Source organism: Odocoileus virginianus, chromosome 3, assembly GCF_023699985.2.
Source record: "Odocoileus virginianus isolate 20LAN1187 ecotype Illinois chromosome 3, Ovbor_1.2, whole genome shotgun sequence".
Classification (NCBI taxonomy): Eukaryota; Metazoa; Chordata; class Mammalia; order Artiodactyla; family Cervidae; genus Odocoileus; species Odocoileus virginianus.
In genome coordinates, this window is record NC_069676.1 from 37,004,690 (window position 1) to 37,024,703 (window position 20,014).

General features: G+C 39.5%; 2 protein-coding genes across 2 annotated transcripts; both read right to left on the reverse strand.

The window, feature by feature from the left end:
- Window positions 1–1,175: 1,175 nt before the first annotated feature.
- Window positions 1,176–19,922, reverse strand: LOC110148180 (olfactory receptor 2V1-like). The gene is made up of 2 exons (XM_070465206.1): window positions 19,790–19,922; window positions 1,176–2,691 (listed from the first exon to the last, which is right to left on the reverse strand). The coding sequence occupies exon 2, from the start codon at window positions 2,650–2,652 to the stop codon at window positions 1,702–1,704; it is 951 nt and encodes a 316-aa protein (XP_070321307.1). The 5' UTR covers window positions 2,653–2,691; window positions 19,790–19,922; the 3' UTR covers window positions 1,176–1,701.
- Window positions 16,275–17,222, reverse strand: LOC110148179 (olfactory receptor 2V1). Its single transcript, XM_020910089.2, has one exon. It carries the CDS (start codon window positions 17,220–17,222, stop codon window positions 16,275–16,277), a length of 948 nt encoding a protein of 315 aa, XP_020765748.2.
- Window positions 19,923–20,014: the final 92 nt, after the last annotated feature.

Genomic DNA, 20,014 nt, shown 5'->3' on the forward strand with positions numbered 1-20,014 from the left:
AACTTTAAAAGGAATATAGTCTAAGAAAATATTGAATTGCTATGTTGTTCACCTGGAACATAATATTATAAATCAATTGTAACTGAATTTTTAAAGATACTATTTTAAATTCTTCATTTAATCTTCTATAGTATGAATTTCATCTTGAATGAACTAGTGTTAATTGGGCTTATGTTTCTGATTCTTGCTTGCTTTGGGGCTAATTTTCAAGGGGAGATTTATATTTATTTTATTTTATTATTATTCTTATATCTCTCTAGAGAAGGAAATTGCAACCCACCCCAGTATTCTCACCTTGGAAACCCCATGGAGAGAGGATCCTGGCGAGCTACAGTCCATGAGGTCACAAAGAGTCAGACATGACTGAGCACACATGCATGCACACACTTGTCTCTCTCAGCGAGTCTCTGTAAAAAATGCGTGCCAATCTCCTTCTGTATTCCAAAGTTGGTGAAGAGCTCTTTCCAGGCTTCTGATGCCATATCCTTAAGCATGGTCTAAAGTGAGTCTTCACAGATGTTTCCCTCATTATGTGAGCTCTATAGTAGAGCCAATTGTCTGCTAACCTGGAGATCCTGAGTTATCCTAGCAGGCACTGTAGAGAGCCTGAGCTGTAAAAGTCCTTCTTTTCCTGCCTGGCTGTGCACACCTTTCTTTTCTTTAACACCTTTCTCTACTCTCTTGTTTCCTGCTCAGTGTGCTGAGTGCTGTCCTCTATGTTCCCATGACCCAACTGTGATGCTCATCCATGGTTGCTCCTCCAGCCTACACCAACTTTCACTTAATCTCCTTTCCAGCTCAAAACTTACCCACAACATGGGCAGAAGAGCTGCCAACTGGTTTTTGTCTAGGAGTGGGTGTTCCCTTTAACCTGTTTTCTACCCTGGTTCTCTCTGATTAATGCCTCCTTTCTGAACCTGTGGTCTTTGAGTTTGTAATTCTTGCATTTAACCTGTCTAAGGTCTTTCCATGATTTAATTTCTTACTTCTCTTCACATCAACCATAAAAGGAGCCCCTCCTAACGCCCACATGCCGTGAGTGCATGTACATGATATTTTGCCATTTCAGCTTTAAATCACCATTATTCCTGAGTCATAGGTCAGTTTTGCAGAAGTAGACTGAGACATGCTTTGCAAGCAGAAAGTTTATTAGAGAATGCTCTCAGAATTAAAAATTCTGGTGAAAGAAGAGGGTTAAGGAAGAAAAGTTGGATGCAAGAAGAAGTTGTCTGCAGTTCGTCAGATGATCCTATGGGGAGACTGAATTTGGGGAGCTCTGGAGCTCGGTTGTCCCTTCAGGGTCAAACTGAGACAAGGCAGTCAGGCATTTATATCCTATATTACCAGTCATGAGATTCAGACAGCTCTCCAAGGAGAACCATGGCCTTCAGCAAGATGCCTTTCCCCAGCATGGACAATTCCTTGAGAGGAACACAGCTGAGAGAGGTCACCTTCCCACTCTCCCAGCACCTGAGGGCTGAAGAATCTGTGTCTTCTAGTCTTTGTAATCCCAAAATCTCTTACATTGCCTATACGCAGCATGGACAGGATTTATTGAATTAATGTGCTAATCTGGTTACATCTGGTCAAAGAATGACTTTTATTTTCAGTGGGGCATGTTCATAGCTCCTTCAGTCAAACTACAGTTGAATAATCCAGGTTCCCAGGGCCCAGAGCTGTATAAGCGGTGGCAGTACCATGCTATACCTGTCTCCCACCACATGGACACCTCCCCAGGAGTTTCTTGAGAGCACCAGCCACTTCCTTGTTCCTCAGGCTGTAGATGAGTGGGTTGAGCATAGGGGTAATCATGGTATAGAAGGCAGAGACCACCTTGTCCTGCTTGGAGGAGTGGTAGGTCTGGGGCCGCATGTAGGTGATCATGGCAGCCCCATAGAAGAGACAGACAACTGCCATGTGAGAGGAACAGGTAGCAAAGGCCTTCTGCCGACCTTCAGCAGAATGCATGCGGAGCACAGTTACAAAGATCAGAAGATAGGAGACGGAGATGACAGAGAAGGGCAGAAGCAGCATGAGGATGCAGCACACATAGATCAAAGCCTCATAAATGGATGTATCTGCACAGGCCAGCTTAAGCACTGCAGGGACCTCACAGAAGAAGTGGTCGATCTCCTGAGAACCACAGTAGGGAAAGCTCAGGGTGTAGATGGCCTGAAACAACCCATCCACCAGGCCAAAGAGCCAAGATCCTGCCACCATGAGCCAGCAGACACGGCGGCTCATGATCACTGAGTACCTCAGTGGGTTGCTGATGGCCACATAGCGATCATAGGCCATGAAAGCCAGCAGGAAGCACTCATCCCCCAGGAGGGTGAGGAAGAACAGGATCTGGAGCCCACAGCCTGTGAAGGAGATGGAGCCATGGCCCAGGAGATAGCCGATGGCCATCCGTGGTACAATGGTGGAGATGAGCATGAGGTCCATGAGTGACAGCCAGCTGAGGAAGAAGTACATGGGGCTGTGTAGACGGGAGTCAGTGTTGATGAGGAAGATCATGAGCCCGTTGCCAAAGAGGGCCACCAGAAACATGACCATGATGGTGGAAAAGAGAAGGAGGTGCAGTGGTGTGTGGTTGAAGAGTCCCAGGAGGATGAAGTGGGAGATGCAAGTCTGATTTTTCACCAAGGCCATTGTTCCTGCAGAAGGATGCTCCAGGCAGAAGGTTGTGATCTGAAAGCAGGAGGTTTATATTCAGTGCCATATTACTAAAGTCATTAATATTTTTCACAAAATTTTTCCTCTTTATATGTTACCTGGCTTAGAGTAACAGATATGTTCTCTCAAGAGAAAGAATGCTAATAAACATGCAGGCTGCTATTGTTGTTTTAGCTTCTAGGTCTTTCTGCACGTAATTGAAAAGCAAATGTTAAGCTATTTTTACTAAAACGGACACTGCTTCTACCTTTGGTAGGCTGTATCTGTCTCCAGCCCACACTGCTTCTCCTGAAGCTCAGTAAAGGATTTGCTTTTTCAGGGAAAAACTACTAAAGCAGAAAAGACATTTACCAACTTTGTGACCTAGTCACTTATAGTCTTTCTGAACCTGTTCTCTCATCTTAAATTGGGATAACAACTGTCTTGTAAAGTGATAGTAAAGATTGAAAGTAACAACTTAATCAATGCCTAGTAGTACAGAAATGACAACAGCTGACATAACTTGATAATTTCTCATGTACCAGGTACCACGTTGGACACTGTCACATTCTAGCATTCAATCCTCATAACTGCTTTGAAAGAATAATGATTATTCCTATTTCACAAGTGGGGAAAGTGAGAGAGTGGGAGGTTTATTGATTTTTTTCAAATATAAAAGCCTAAAATATTTTCTAAGAAAAATAGTAAGTGAAAAACTGGGGACTACCCAAAAACCCAATCCAAAGGAAAACCTAAGTAAATTATGGCATGATTAAATGATAAAATAATATGTTGCCAGTGTGATACTTATGACATTTTAATAGATACTGAACAAAGAGTTTATATCAATGAGTATTTTTGTATTTCAAAAGACTGGGAGAAATATGCCAAGATATTAACCACGTGGTTCCACCTAGATAGTGGAGTTAAGAGTTATCTCCCTCCAAACTTTCGTTTTTTACACATTTTCTATTTAGAAATATAGAAATATAACTTAATTTTAAAGTAACATTATACTATGTATAAGATCAACAGCCAAAAATCTGTATCTTTCTCACACAATACCACTAAGCAATTAAAAAGTGGAAAAAAAATATTTACAATTGCAGTAAAAACTATGAAGTAGGGACTTCCTTGATGGCACAATGGATAAGAATCCACCTCCAAATGCAGGGAACATGGGTTTGTTTCCTGGTTTGGGAAGATTCCACATGCTGCGGAGCAACTAAGTCCATGTGCCACAACTACTGAGCCAGCACTCTAGAGCCTGCAAGCCCTAACTACTGAGCCTGTGTGTGGCAACTACTGAAGCCTGCACGCCCTAAAGCCTGCAGGCCACAACTACAAGCTCACATCCTACTACTGAAGCCCGAGTGCCTAGAGCCTATGCACTGCAACAGGAAGAGCTCCAGAAACGGGAAGTCCATTCACACAATTGAAGAATAGCCCTCACTCACCACAAGTAGTGAAAAGTAGTCCCTGCTCATCACAAATAGAGAAAGCCCACACCCACACATAGTAATGAAGACTCAGTACAGCCCTAAATAATAAATGAATAAATTTTTTAAAATATTTTTTAAAAAACTGAAGTACCTAGGAAAGAATGCTGATTCTAAAAATTATAAAACATAAAATAAATAAATAAATAATTTTAAAAAATTATAAAACATAACTTAAAAACAGAAAAGAAGGCCTGAAGAAAGCTATGCAGCTCAACATTGTAAGTATGCAAATTCTCCCCAAAATTAATCTAGCATTTCCATGTAATCATGATTAAATTCTCAACACAACCCTTGCAGTTTTGAAATGACAGTGTACAGCCAGAATTCTCTCAAAAGTCACTCAAAGGCAGTTAGGAGATCAAGAGCAGAAATACTGTCCATGTTGGCTGAAGTTGGAGTTAGCTTAAGAAGAACTCACTGAATAAAATGGTAAGGGTCACCAGAAGCAGTAGGAACTGAGCAGGGTGAAGAAAAAAGTGGGAAAGAACACCTGTGAGCATAGACCTAAAAGTAACTCTTCAAAGAGAGGGGCAAAACCAAAACTGATAGCTTTCACCAAAACTCTAAGCTTTCACTCCCATACCCTGGTTCAGTCCCTTGTTGAGCCACTGAGATCCCACAAGCTGCGCAGTGGCGTGGCCAAAAAAAAAAAAAAAAAAGAAGCCCTATAATTCTTTAACTTAGAAACCTGAGGTTAACTAAATATCATCCTCAGCACTCAGAGTCCCAAGACCTATGATACCAGAGACCCAAGAACTCCACTTCTGGAATTCAATGGCTGATTGAACATACTCAACTTTTGCTTCCTCAAAAAAATCTTACTAGAAAGAGGGTAATGAGTAAAATCTGAACACGAGAAAAGACAAGAAAACAAAGCTTTTAGAACCTAGAATAAATGAGTGAATTGTACTAGCATGTAGACCTAAGATGGCTAAGGGACCATAAGTCAGGGCAAGGGTGAGACTGGAAATGGTGATGTTCTGAAAGTCGGCTAAAGGAGCACAGTTCCCTCCCAAATCCACACACATGGGTCCCACCCATCCCTCATCCTGGCAGAAAGTAGGAGAATAATTCTCCAGAGAAGTTGAATCCAATAATTCCAAACCCAGTGGAGGCCCAGTGGAGGTGATGGTGCTCTGAGCACAAGGCAACATGTCAAGAATGGAGGTAGGGGGAGTTCCCAAGATCCAGATTTATTCCCTTTAAGCAGGAAAATAGATAAGCCTCTACTCAATTCAGAAAACATCTAAAGATACTGACATTGTAAATTAAAAAAAAAAAAGCCCAGTCATTTCGCTCAAAGTGAAGCCACAAATGACATACATGCCCATGGGCTTGCCTGGTATCTCCGCCTGGAAAAGAATCCATTGGGAAAGAATCCACCTGCCAAGCAGGAGATCCGGGTTTAATCCCTGGGTCAGGAAGATCCTCTGGAGAAGGAAATGGCAACTCACTCCAGTGCGCCTGCCTGGGAAATCCCATGGACAGAGGAACATGGTGGCTACAGTCCACGGGGTTGCAAGAGTCAGACATGACTTAGCAACTAAACCACCACTACCACCTACATGCTTAGGGTGTCCAATGTGTTTCTTTTGACCCCACATTTTAATACAGGTAGACAACAGAGGGTCAGCAAACATTTGAAAACTGTTTCCAACCTCAAAGAAGGAAAGGAAAATCAACAGCAGAGCAAAATGGATGAAAAAAGAGACTCTTCAGGGAAACAAAACTGTTTACATTCAACATTAAATGAAATAAGGAAAGATACTATAAGCATGAACTAGAATGATGTGCAACAGGAAAAGGAGCATTCAGAGGATGGAGGATTTTTTAGTAAAAATATAGTTCTATTTATTCATTTTACAGATATATGTGCACATACATGAGTTGATGCACAGACAAGACAGTTTGGTGTAGATTTGTTTATAGTAGAAAAAAGCTTGAAAGCAATCTATCAACAGAGGAAAAAATGAACAAATACTGGAATAATATTCAAGTAAGAAACAGAATGAGATTGCTTATTATGTGTTGATAAAAACTTCTCCAAAATAATACTGTCCAAAAAAAAAAAGCTCATTACAAAAAAAAAAAAAAAGCACATTACAAAGTGGTCTATATAATGTAATTGTAAATATAAAATGCTATACTGTGTAATATATAATTATGTACTATAATTATGTTATATATTACTATGTAAATTTTATGCTTTCTTAATATAATTATACTATACCACATATCATACAATATAGACAAGTAATTTATATAATATTACATTTTACATATATATAAATGTGTGTATATATACAGATATATAAATACATACATAGAAGATATTTATATATAATACATGCATATACAAATAAATTAAATCTCTGGACTAAAACACAGGAGCTACTAACAGTGTTTGTCCCAGAAGAAAGAATTAGAAGAATCAGATTGCTGAAATCTAGGGTAGAGAAACAAAGTCTTTATGGTATATGATGTTGTGTCTCTTGAATTTTACTCTTTGTGAGACAATACATACTTAAAATAAATACATAAATATAATGCTGAAATGATAACCAATAGCATTACTAATGGGAATTGATAAAGTGAGAACCAAGATTCCTGTTGATACTTAGTGTTTTTTGAGCAAAGAGTCAAAAAACTTTAAAAGGGTTAAACAATGGCTAACAGACCAAAGTTAAAAGTGATACTGCCTCATCTATGATCAAAATGTAAAAAATCTAGTATCAGTGAAGGAATAGAAAAACTGACCAACAAAAAAGAATAAGTCCATAATCATCCTATGTGTGTGAAAATTTACATTCTGATTTAGATAATACCATTTAAATTCTGTGAGAAAAGAAGGGCTATTCAATAAATGGTGTAGAACAATTGCTCATCTCTTTTGAAAATCAATTAGGTCTCTAATCATACCACACACAAAAATAAATTCCAGAAGCTTAAAGAACTGAATTAATAAATAACAGTATTAAAAAAAATATGGGAGAATGTTTATGACCTAGGACAAAGACTAGATGCATTTAAATATGACATAAAGAATGAAGTATACATATATATACTACCTATTTTATATAGTAAGTATGTAATAATAAATAAAATATCACTTAATATGTGGAATCTAAAAAATGAACTTATTTACAAAACAGAAACAGACTCACAGACTTAGAAAACAAACTGATAGTTATCAAAGGAGAAAAGTGAAGGAGAGAGATAAAGTTGGAGATTGGGATTGACATATACACACTACTGTAAGTAAAACAGAGAATCAACTGTTTAGCACAAGGAGCTCTACTCAATACTCTGTAATAATATATTGGAAAATAATCTGAAAAAGAAAGTTACATGAAAAAAAGAATAGATACATGTATATGTGTAATTAAGCCACTTTGCTAGACACCTGAAACTAACAAGCCTCATAAATCAACTATACTCCAATATAAAATAAAAATTTTTAATGATATGATATATTATAAAATACATATAGACAACAATTCATAAATTTTTCTATTCAAAATGTTTAAAGAATAACACAATACAATAAGATAAAGGATAAACAAAATAAGCAGTAATTCTCAAGGAAAAGAATCCAAATAAACATTAAATAAAAACTGCTTTACAGCATTCTTCTTCCTTGATGCCCTGCAATAAATTCTTTATTCCACCAAAACAAAAACAAAAATAAGCAAAAAAGACTGCTTTATTTCACTAGTAACTAGAGAATATCAAGCTAAAACAAAGATACAACTCTTTAACCAAATTGGAATAGGTTTGGGAATATTAAGTATGGGGAGCCAAGAATATGAAAAACAAGTATACATAAAGTCCTGAAGGGCACAGAGTATAATAAAGGATACTTCTGGAGAGAAGGGTAGAATTGGGTGAGGATAGTGGTCAAAGAGGAACTCTAACTTAACTTAACAATGACTGACTTTTTGACAAGAATGTATTTATGTGTTTCTGGATTTAAGTGAAGATTGTCATCAGCAGATAACTAACATACGTGGTAGATCTTTGCTCTTTCAGCTTGCTTTGTAACATAACTTTTAAGACACATTCAACAAATTAAAACATTAGGAAATTTTTTGAAATAATTTATATTTTAGCAACATTGGCCAAATACAATTCTCAATGCCAACTTGGGGGGTGTTGTGGGGGATCTCCTTGTTGTCAAAGTTAACTAGCCATACACACCACACTCGTAGCACATAGAATCAAATTGATAATCCCACTCCAGGCAAAGATTGTAAGCCTTGTAGAGCAATAGGATGTGAATGTGAAAGAAAGAGGGTGAGGGATTCAAGAGCTGAGGGAGGAGGAGAAACATTAACAATGGACCGGGAGAGGAAGGGAGAGATGAAAGGAGTAAAAGAAAATGTCATGGAAAAGGAGACAAGATTAACAGCCACGAAAAAATAGAAAAAAGTAAAGAGAGAATGTGCTGCAATATAAAAAATTATTCTTCCCCAGAAGAGACAAAGGAGAGAACACAGACATGGTGAGAAAAGGGAGCACAGATGCAGAGAGAGAGGGATCAGGGGAAGACAACGGCACGGATGGGAGAAGAAACAGGAAAAGGAGTCCCTGAGTGCAGAGGGCAGCCAGGCAGAGGCACAGGGCTCTCCTGTTACCAACACATCAGTGAGCTCTCTGAGTTCTGGGACTCTGGGAGCTGGGAGAGTCCAGTGTCTCTGGCTCTGCCCACCCTTCTGGGAAGAGCTGTGAGGCAGACTGGATTGTCTTCAGACTCTTCTGGCCTTCCTCAGAGGCAGTTGCTTACAGTCTGGAGAGAAGCAGTACAACAGCCTGACCCTCCCCAGCTTCCTTCCCAAACCCCACTGGAACAGCCTGTGCTCATGTTCAAGAGCCTTGCTTCTTCCAGGTGAGCAGAGACCCACAGACCCTGTAAGGCCAAACTCAACAGATCCTGACATGCCAGACCTGCCTGTTGAGTCCCAGACTTCATCTCCATCTTGATATGTCCAAGTCCACTCAGGTTCCTACTGGACAGAGTTTGTGCTTGAATTCATACCATCCCATCTGCCTGGAATGCCTTCCCTGGTTATTCATTCATTCAGGTGATACTTACTGAACACCTATAACATGTCAGGTTCTGTTCTAGGTGCTGAGAATACACTAGATTAGCAGATGCAGTCCTCTTCTGGAATCTGACACTCCTGTTGATCTTTCCTCCCATCCCCCCAAATTCTGACTCATCCATCAAGTCCCTCCCCCTCAGTGGTCTCTCCTCTTATATCAGTTGGTGTCTAGAATTACTAAGTTGCTGATTAATCTTGTAGTGCCTTATTGACCAACAGAACATTAAAGTTCGCTTAAATAGGAATTTATAAACCCTGAAATTATACACAAAATTTGGTGCTTATGCACACAATCATGGACAGAAAGTCTGCAGTTCTATTATATTCTTTTATTTTTTTTTCTATTATATTCTTTTAAAAAGCGAAAAGAAACTGCATTTTATTTCTAAATTGACATTATTTATCTGGTGGTGCTGTTTACACTTTCAAGAATGGATTTCCCCAAACTTAAGCTTACTGAACAAAAAGACTGTTAGTGTGGTCTCTGTGTGCACCCCAAGTGTTATCTATTCACACCCAAGAGCATATAGCACTAAGGGGATGTGGCAGTTCAGCAATTCCCATGGGTGCAATCTCTCTGCCCTTAAGGGTACCAGGGAGGAAGTTCTCCACTATTTTGTGGAATCAAGAGAGGCCTCCGGGTGCCCAGGAGGGTAAGTTGGATCCTGAAGGATAATTGGAATATCCAAACTTAGCAGAAGTCAATTAAATACTTCAGAGATAGGGAAAAGACAGAGCTTGAGGCAGAGAAGAGAAACTAAATATTGATGGGGGAGGCAGGTTGGGCCTATTGACTGAGCAAAGGATCCACATAGGGAAGCAGTGGAGGGAGCCTACCCATGAATGTTCAGATTCAGACGTTGGAATGGAAACTTATATATCACCAGGTCATGGTTAAGAGATAGAATTTGGCCAATTATTAGCATTGGGCAAGTGCTCACTGAATCTTTCATCTCATCAATAAAATGATGACAAGTGTAATCATCTTCCACAGTGGTTATGAAGATTAAATGAGTTCACATGTTCAAAAGCTCACACAGAAAAGGCTCAGCAAATGGTGGGTATCCTTGGCTGCTGAGAAAAGAAGCAGGTCAATGCCCAGTCACTGAATGGCAGACAGACAAGAAGACGGGGGAGAGAAGTAACTACTAGTAGTTAACTATGATGGTCCAGGCAGGAGATGGTTGTGGGCTGTGTGGGGCATGTTCCTTAACCATTTTGACCCCCCAGTTTTATCATCTTTAAAGGATAAAATGAGGGTAAAATAGGATAGTGTATGTAAAGCCTCTACTCTAGTGTCTGGTATACAGTAAGTGCCCTATACACAGTGGCAATTATTATGATGTCTACAACCTCTGTCTCTTATTATGCTCTGGACAAAGGTGGTAGCAGAAGGACAGTAAAAGAATAATTTTTTAAAAACTTAATTGCACTGGAAATCAAAATACACAAGTTGAAAGAAAATTTGAACTATTTACTCTGACTTACCAGATGTATCAATTGATTTTCAATAAATGTCTTTTAGTGAATTGATTGGGAAAACTGATCTTTGCTAATAAAGGAAACCCCACTAACACTTTGCTATTGATTAAGGTACAAATTTTTCCAGAGAAAGCCTTCCCAGGTGGCAACATATAAGATTTTACTTGGGCAACACAGGAGATATTTTAGGACAGAAAGGGTTTCCTGCACGACTCAAATCAGACTTGCCAGAACCCAAGTCTGTATATGACACTTCTACAGAGGTACACCTGGGAATTTTGTCAGAGAGCAGAAAGGGGGGAAGTCAAACCTATAGGGTAACTTTCTCAAAGAGAAAGAAACTATAGGGGTGGAAAAGAAGGGAGCAAGTACATCAAAACATATTTCTCCAAATGAGTGTAGAGCTATGACATTCAACTAGATGGGGCATTGGAGAGGACTTCCAAAAGAAAAAATATATATACAGGGTGTTGGGGAACAGCAAGCAGAAGTTTGTTTTCTAGGGTTGGAAACATAGGCACATATATAAGTAGAGGATTTATCCTGTCTTTCAAAATCTAACAACCAGATATCATCACAGATAGATAACTCTCCCAGTACCCTGAGTCAGCCGATTTCAGGTAGTCTAGACTTTGTTGCATCCTCTCTGGACTTGAAAAGACAAATCATGCCCACTCTTCCTGAAACTTGTGATGAGACCCTGAGGAGGTAATATTCTCTTTCTGGGTCTCAGTCTCCCAAGCTTTAAGCTGAAAACCTCAATCAAACAACCCTCAGGTCTTCTCTAGTTCTATCCAAGGAATAAAGGATTAAGAGAGGAAAAATTTTTTTCAGAAGTAAAATCTAACCACATGAGTTTTCTGCCTTAAGAGAAATTGTAAACAGGAGAATGGCAGGAAGTGGTAGTGGGGTAAAAAACATTTGATAGCAGAGAGGTGAAATACTAGAAACAGCAAGGAAGAGCCTTACCTGAACCCAGGTAATCAATGACATCAGGAAAGCCTGAAGAGTCAGGAGGCAGATCCCACTGGGAGCCCTATGTCCTTGGTGAACAGATTCTACAACCCAGGGAGGATTGATCAGATCGGTCAGTGGGATCTCTCTCATTGCAAGAAAGATCTTGCAACCTTCTTAAAGGAACTGGGCCAGAAATGAAATCAGGAGGGACTTAGGAAATGTAAAGAAAAGAAATTTCCAGGAGAAATAAGCCTTGTGTGGTCAGAACACCTCAAGAATATCCTCCTGTCTTATGAAAATAGCAGTTTCTGTGGTGCTATGGGTACTTCCCAAGCTGAAGGAGAAAATATCAAATGCCTTTCACCATGGTTCTGAAGAAATGCACTTAAGACTGGTTAAAAATGGAAGAAAACGAGTCTGAAAGAGTCTAGAAATCTAGGAAAACCTGGAAGCGAGAGTTCCAAGCTAAAACCTGGCAAAATCTTTAAGGGTTAAGAAAGAGTCTTTCAGGAACAAAAATTAGAGCACATAGAGACCAGACATTCCTCATCCCAAAAGAAAGCAGTGTGGGAGTGAGTCAGACCAGAAGAAAAGGGGGTTATGATTGGGAGAAAATATAGAGCCTCTCACCTGTGGAAGAAACCCCTTGCTGGGCTAGGTCAAGCATCTATCTAAGAGACTTTATTCCTTGCCAACCCTCACTGCCATCCATTGTTCTCCCTTCTGCTATGACTGAGGAAAAGTTACTTCTGTTTTCAGGAATCCTTAGAGAACCATCTTCCGCAACATCTTTGTTTCCAGTCCCTTGTAATTAAATCTCTTGGGGAAGGAAGTCTCCTTCAAAGTTATCTGATCACCTGATCTCACCACAAGACAAAATATCTCCTGGGGATATGTGAAGAAAACTGGGGAGAGATTCTATGGGACAATCTGGGGGAAACTGGCTCTCCTTCCATTCCAAAATGGAATGGGAAACGTTGGCTTTTGTTCTGAATTGTGGTCCACTTTGTGCATGTCCAGTAAATAATGTGTGTAGATGAAGCTACCAGGACATTTTCCAGAGTCTTCCAGACTGTTGCCCCTCTGATTCCTTCTGCCTCCTCCCATTATCTAGGTTAAATGAAGAGTGTGCACTGTGTGCTCAGTCACGTCTGATTATTTGTGACAACATGGGCTGTAGTCCACCAGGCTCCTCTGCCCGTGAAATTTTTCAGGCAAGAATACTGGACTGGGTTGCCATTTCCTACTCCAGGAGATCTTCTTGACCCAGAGATCCAATCTATCTCTCCTGCATCTCCTGCACTGGCAGGCAGATTCTTTACCACTGTACCACCAGGGAGACCCAGGATAAATGAAGAGATGCCCACCCAAACTCACACTGACCCTTCTAACCTCTGAATTCAATTATGCTGCAATTCAAAGTCCTCAAGACATGAAAGAGTCAACAAACAATCTGTTGTGATAAAGCGGTAATCTGTCCCTGGACTGACCTCCTCCTGCCCATTTTTCTGTCATCTCTAACACAGTTGAGCTTTTGTTATACTAAAAAATTTACAAAAAGTAAAGGTAGCATAGCACAGACACTTTACCTTGAAGTCAGGCAGAGCTGTGTGTCCACGTTGTTTAAACTTCTTTTAGGCAAGGGACTCATGTGAACCCCAGTTTCCTCATTTGTAAAATGGAAATAATAATTTTAACTATAAAATATTTGTTCTGAGAATTAAACTGAATAGACAAACTAAAGTCCTCTCCCTGTTATAGAGATGCAATTACTATTGTAACATCCCTCCATTCCCTCTAGAGCCCCAAAATAGAGACAAAATACAGACTTTACAAAATTGTTTATAAACCTCATTAAACAAATAAAGCCTATAGCAAGCAGCAGAAACAATACTGAGGAGGAAGAAGAATCTAATTTCCAGAGTTACCACATTATAATATTCAAAATATCCAATTTTCAGTGAAAAATCACAAACTATAAAGACAAGAAATGCAAAGAAGCTATCCTTGAGAAAGCACAGACATTAAACCTACCAGACAAAGACTTCAAGTCAACTGACTTAAATATTCTCCAAGTGCTGAAGGAAACTATGGGGGAAAAGCTACAGAAACTAGGAAAACAATCCATGAATAAATAGAGAATATCAATAATAGATATAAATTATAAAATGAAACAAACAAACATTCTGAACCTGAAAAGCACATAACTGAAATGGAAAAACTCACTAGAGTCATCAATATCACACTTTAAAAAGCAAAATTAAAAATGAGAGCCCTTGATTAGGGTCAATTCAGATTAGCAAGTCTAAGAAGTAGAAAGAAAAAAGAAAGAAGAATAATTAAAAGAATCAAGAGACTATGGGATGTCATCAAGCAAAGCAACATAAACATTTCTTTCTTTTCAAGAAAGAGAGGAAAGAAAGACACTGTAAGAATATTTTTAAAAAAATATCGAAACTGTTCGAGTTTGATAAAAAGACTTGAATCAACACATTTAAGTTCAATGAATTTCAAAAAACACAAACAATAAGATATCTTTACAGTGACACATTATAATTAAATTATTGGATGGTAAGAACAAAGAGAATTTTTTTTAATTTATTTTTTTATTGAAGGATAGCTGCTTTACAGTATTCTGTTATTTTCTGTCAAACGTCAACATGAATCGGCCATAGGTATACACATATCCCCTCCCTTTTGAACCTCTCTTCCATCTCCTACCGCATCCCACCCCTCTAGATTGGTACAGAGCCTCTGTTTGAGTTTCCTGAGACATACAGCAAATTTCCCTTGGCTATCTATTTTACATATGGTAATGTGAGTTTCCTTGTTACTCTTTCCCTACATCTTACTCTCTCCTCTCCTCTCCCCATGTCCATAAGTCTATTTTCTATCTGTTTCTCCATTCTGCCCTGTACATAAATTCTTCAGTACCATTTTTTCTAGATAGCATATATATGTGTTCAAATATGATATTTATCTTTCTCTTTCTGACTCACTTCACTCTGTATAATAGGTTCTAGGTTCATTCACCTCATCAGAACTGACTCAAATGTGTTCCTTTTTATGGCTGAGTAATATTCCATTGCCTTTCTTAGGGATTAGAATGAAAACTGACCTTTTCTAATCCTGCGGCCACTGCTGAGTTTTCCAAATTTTCTGGCATATTGAGTGCAGCACTTTAACAGCATCATCTTTCAGGATTTGAAATAGCTCAACTGGAATTCCATCACCTCCACTAGCTTTGTTCGCAGTGATGCTTCCTAAGGCCCACTTGACTTTGCATTCCAGTCTGGGTTAAGTTTTTCAATTTAATTCATTTTTCTTATAAAACTGGTTCATAGCGTCATTGGTCTCTTTTATATCTGTATTGTTTATTTCTGCTTTGATTGTCATCTTTTCTTCTCTATTGTATTTTGGCTCCTTTGTTCTTTTTCCTTCCTTGAGTTGTATAGTGTGATTGTTTATTTGAGATTTTTTTCTGGTTTATTTTAATGTTGGTGTTTATTGCTATGAACTTTCCTCTTAGAATTCATTTTGTTGCATCCCGTGAACTTCAGTGTATTGAATGTCCCCTTTTAATTTTTGTCTCAAGGTATTTTTAATGCTTCTTTTGATTTGTTCATTGATCCATTGGTTGTTCAGTAGCATTTCTGTTCTAATCTTTACTTTCCAAAACAGATATAGTTTTACTTTTGCAGAACTTTAAGTACAGAAATAATCACAGTTGCCACAGCAAATTTGGCACCAGAATAGTGCTTTTAAAAATGTTTTCATACATATATCCCTTTGGATGTCTTCTTCTTGCCTTCATTCTATAAGGTTTATTAAGTAACTACTACCTATGAGGCACAGAACCAGGTACTGGAAATAAATAATTTATTAGCAGTTAGGGATATATTTGTATTTCTTTTTTATTTAAGTATAATTGATTTACAATGTTTTGCTTATCTCCACTATACAGCAAAGTGACTCAGTTTTACATATATATATATTCTTTTTAAAATATTCTTTTCCATTATGGTTTATCCCAGGAGATTGGATATAGTTCCCTGTGCTACACAGTAGGACTTTGCTGCTTACCCATTCTAAACGTAGTAGTTTTCATCTACCAACCCCAAACTCCCATTCCACACCTCTCCTTCTCCCACATCCCTTAGACTAGGAGCCATCCAACAAAGAATCATAGAGACTCAATTTCTCCCATCTAGGAAGTTTTTATTTAAAATATTTATATTTATTAGGTGAAATCATCAACTAAATAATATAGATGAAAAAGACTGTTCCCAGGACATAGCAAGCACTCAATAAAACACAACTATAACCAAGAAGAATTAAAAATAGAGTGAATTTCCTTCAAAGACTTCATAAATGATCAATAATGATAATAATAATGCATTGCTTCCTCGTGGTGCTTTAGATTTACATACAGTTATCCCAACAAAATCCCTGTGAGGCAGGGCAGTGTCATGATTCCCATTTATGGATGAGGAAGCAGTCACTCACAAACCGAGAATGACTTGCCAACACTATGCAAACAGGAGGTGGCAGCACCAGGCTCCAGATGCCCTGGTGTTCAGTGCCAGTTGCCAACCCTGCAGTGATCCAGCCCCTTCTTCAAGGCGCCCATCACCTCCCGATTTCTCAAGCTATAAATGAGAGGATTGAGCATAGGTGTAAGGACTGTGTAGAAGAGAGAGACCACCTTGTCATGGCTTGGGGCCCGGTAGCGCCTAGGCCTAAGGTAGATGAACATGGCTGCCCCATAGAAGAGGGACACAGCAGTCAGGTGGGAGGAACAGGTGGCCAGAGCCTTTTTACGAGCCTGAGCAGAGCGCATATGGAGCACAGCCCCCAAAATTCGAGCATAGGAAGCCACAATGATGGAGAAGGGCAGGAGCAGCATGAAGACACAGCAAGCAAAAAGCAGGGAATCAAAAATGGATGTGTCTACACAGGCCAGTTTCAGTAAAGCTGGAACCTCACAGAAGAAATGATCCACATTCCTTGAGCCACAGTAGGGTAAGCTTACGGCTCCCACCATCTGAATCATTCCATCTATTATCCCAAAAGTCCATGAACTCCCAGCAATTTGGAGACAGACCCTCTGGCTCATGAGGATGGGATAGTGAAGTGGGTGGCTAATGGCCACATAGCGGTCATAAGCCATGAGTCCCAGCAAGAGCCCTTCAGATCCCACGAGAGAGACAAAAAATCCAATTTGTATGGCACAACCCACAAAGGAGATGAACTTCCTGCCAGAGAAGAAGTTGAATGCCATCTTGGGCACAATGTCACAGACTAACATCAGGTCCATGAGGGAGAGCTGGCTGAGAAAGAAGTACATGGGTGTATGAAGTCGAGGATCCATGTAGATGAGGCAGATGAGGAGGACATTCCCACCGAGGGCCACTGTGAAGACCACCATAATCACAGAGAATAGGGCAAAATCAGCCTGGCTATGAGAAAAGATGCCCAAGAGAATGAAGCCATCTATGGATGACTGATTCAACCATATCCCCATGGTTCAGTTGTTCACAGTCACCTGAAAACATGGACAGAGAAATTCTGAGATTGAGAGACATGTCTTTACTTATCTCTGAATTATTCTTCTTCAGTCATCTGTATCTTTTGTAATTCATTAGAGCACAACAGTACATGCTTAAGGATATATAAGAGGATAGGAGCTTTCCAGGTGGCACAGTGGTAAAGAACCTGCCCGTCAATGCCAGAGATGTAAGAGACATGGGTTTGATCTCTGGATTGGGCAGATCCCCTAGAGAAGGGCATGGTAACCCACTCCAGTATTCTTGCCTGGAGAATCCCATGGACAGAGGAGCCTGGTCAGCTGGTCCATAGGGTTGCAGAGTTGGACATGACAGAAGCGACTTAGCACAGCACATTCTTTCATTTTTCCAAAACATAGATGAGAGGATATTTGCTATCTCATAGAATTGAACCATTTATCTACATTTGTATGTATCCATACCAAGAAGAATAGAATCTGAGTCAGTTTATCTGTCACAGGACTATTGGACAATCCTCTTTCAGTAGGCAAAATACTGACTTTCCCATATGGCACTGACTGTTTTTAGCAGGACTAAATTTACTCAGTATACTATCTTTAGCAGAACTTGGAACATTTCATCCCAAGAGATAATTCACATATGTTACAATAAAGGAAAGTAATGGATACTTGAGGTGTTCTTTATTTTGCTGAGCTCAAAAACCTTAGGACCATTTTTAATTCCTCTATGTCTTTTACATCCCAACTATCAGACAAGCCTCTTGTCCATACTATTCAGAATATCTCAGAATCCAGGTCATGCTTATCTCCTCTATAGCTGCCTTGGTCCAAGCCACTATTCTCTCTTAGATGGACTCTTACAGGCTTCAAGTCAGTCTCCAGGCTCCTATCATTGAAACCCTAGAGTCTGTTCTCATAACAGTTCAAATGAGTCTGCTTAAAATGCAAGTCATATAATGTAATTCTCTTGCTGAAAGTATCTCAATGACTTCTCAAATTAAATATGGGCCACCAGGGAAGCTCCAAATTACCCCAGATAAGGCCCAGATACTTACAGAGGCACACAAGGCCCTACACGATACACACACAAACACACACACTCATCTCTCTGACCTCGTTTCCTACAATGTCCCCTTTGCTCATTGTGTTTCCTTGAATTTCCTTGGACACGCCCACCTTCGGATCTTTGCATTTTTTCTCTTTGGAATGCTCTTTCCTCATATTTCTATCTCTCATCTGCTTGAGATTTTTACTCAAATGCCAACCTCTTAAGAGATACAATCTGTAAAAGTCACTAAAATTATAAGCATCTTGCATTTTTCAAGTCCTTTCTTGCTTTTGTTTTGTCCACAACACTTACACCATTCAACACACACAGGATTACATTTTAAAACTTTTATTGTCTGTCTCATCCTATTGAATAAGAGCATCATTTATCATTCACCATGACATTGGCACCCTCTCATGGGTTCAGCCCCTAATGGCTTCCTGGTTCATAGTATATCCTCGATACATATGTGTTGATTGAATAAAATAATCAAGGTGAAGTAATACATAGCTGCAACTTCCACTTTCTGAAAGCAGAGAGACTCCCACTTCAGTTGCTGGAGCCCTTGTTCTTGACCTCAATATACTACTTCATTGCTATATTTCTTCCTCTGAGGGATAATAAGTGATATAGCAAGAACTATCTTGAGATAGTTACAAAAGAAAAGAATTTCTCTGCAAATGGATTACAGGGGTATCCAGGAGACATTGATTTAGGATATATTCATGTCTACCTTACCTCCTTGCAAAGAGGAAACAAGGCAACCACACGAGATATGCTCTCTGTATAAAGAAACAGAGTAATTTCTAAAAGTAGGATAGCCTTGCCCAGATCCACCACCATGGAGGTAGGCTCTGTGAGCTGAATTCCTACAGAACACAGCACGTTCTGATTCATGCCCAGAAAAGACATGCCCAGGTATCCTTGCCAAAAACAGCACAAAGGTGTGATGGGAGGTCCTACTACAGGAGCAAATCACTGTTCCTATAGTCTTCAAATACCATCTTGGCCATATCAGACCCAGACTGAATCAATCAACGGAATAAACCAGGTCCTATAGACCTCAAACCAGAAATTCCTCCTTTTATGTTAAGGACCTAATGTGTATATAATCATTTGGCTACATGTACCTTCAACAACATACACTCCACACTTCCACTTTCCCCCTCACCCACCACTGTATACTACAATACTATACAGTTGATTAATGACATATAAGCTCCCTTGAATTCTAATTGTTATAACACTCTATACTCACCATCTCCATTTGGACATTCAATGGGTTTATCCTACCTAAAGTGATCAGATAGAGTTTTTGGTCTCTTCTGGAAAAACAAAACACCTGGTCTAACCTCCCCATGTAAATTAGGGACAGGTCTGTCCAGTTTCTCAGGACACAACACATGGGTCATATTGAATTCTCCTTCCCTCTCACATCCCAACATCATAAATCTCTGGTGGTACTTTCTGCAAAATATATCTAACCCTGACCACTTTCCATTCTTGCCCATCCTACCTGGCCACACTGTCATCACTGCTCTCCTGGTTGATGATGGTCTCTAACTGAATTTGCCTCATCATCCATTCCGTCCCTGCCCCCATCCTAGTTTATTTGCACACTGCACTGCAAGGCAGGAGACCTGGGTTGGGAAGAGCCCCTGGAGGAGGGCATGGAAACCCACTCCAGCATTGTTGCCTGGAGAATCCCCATGGAGTAGCCATGGGGTCACAAAGAGCTGGA

Coding starts and splice junctions, on each gene's coding strand:
- LOC110148179 (XM_020910089.2), bottom strand. CDS start 17,222: ATGGGGATATGGTTGAATCAGTCATCCATAGATGGCTTCATTCTCTTG.
- LOC110148180 (XM_070465206.1), bottom strand. CDS start 2,652: ATGGCCTTGGTGAAAAATCAGACTTGCATCTCCCACTTCATCCTCCTG.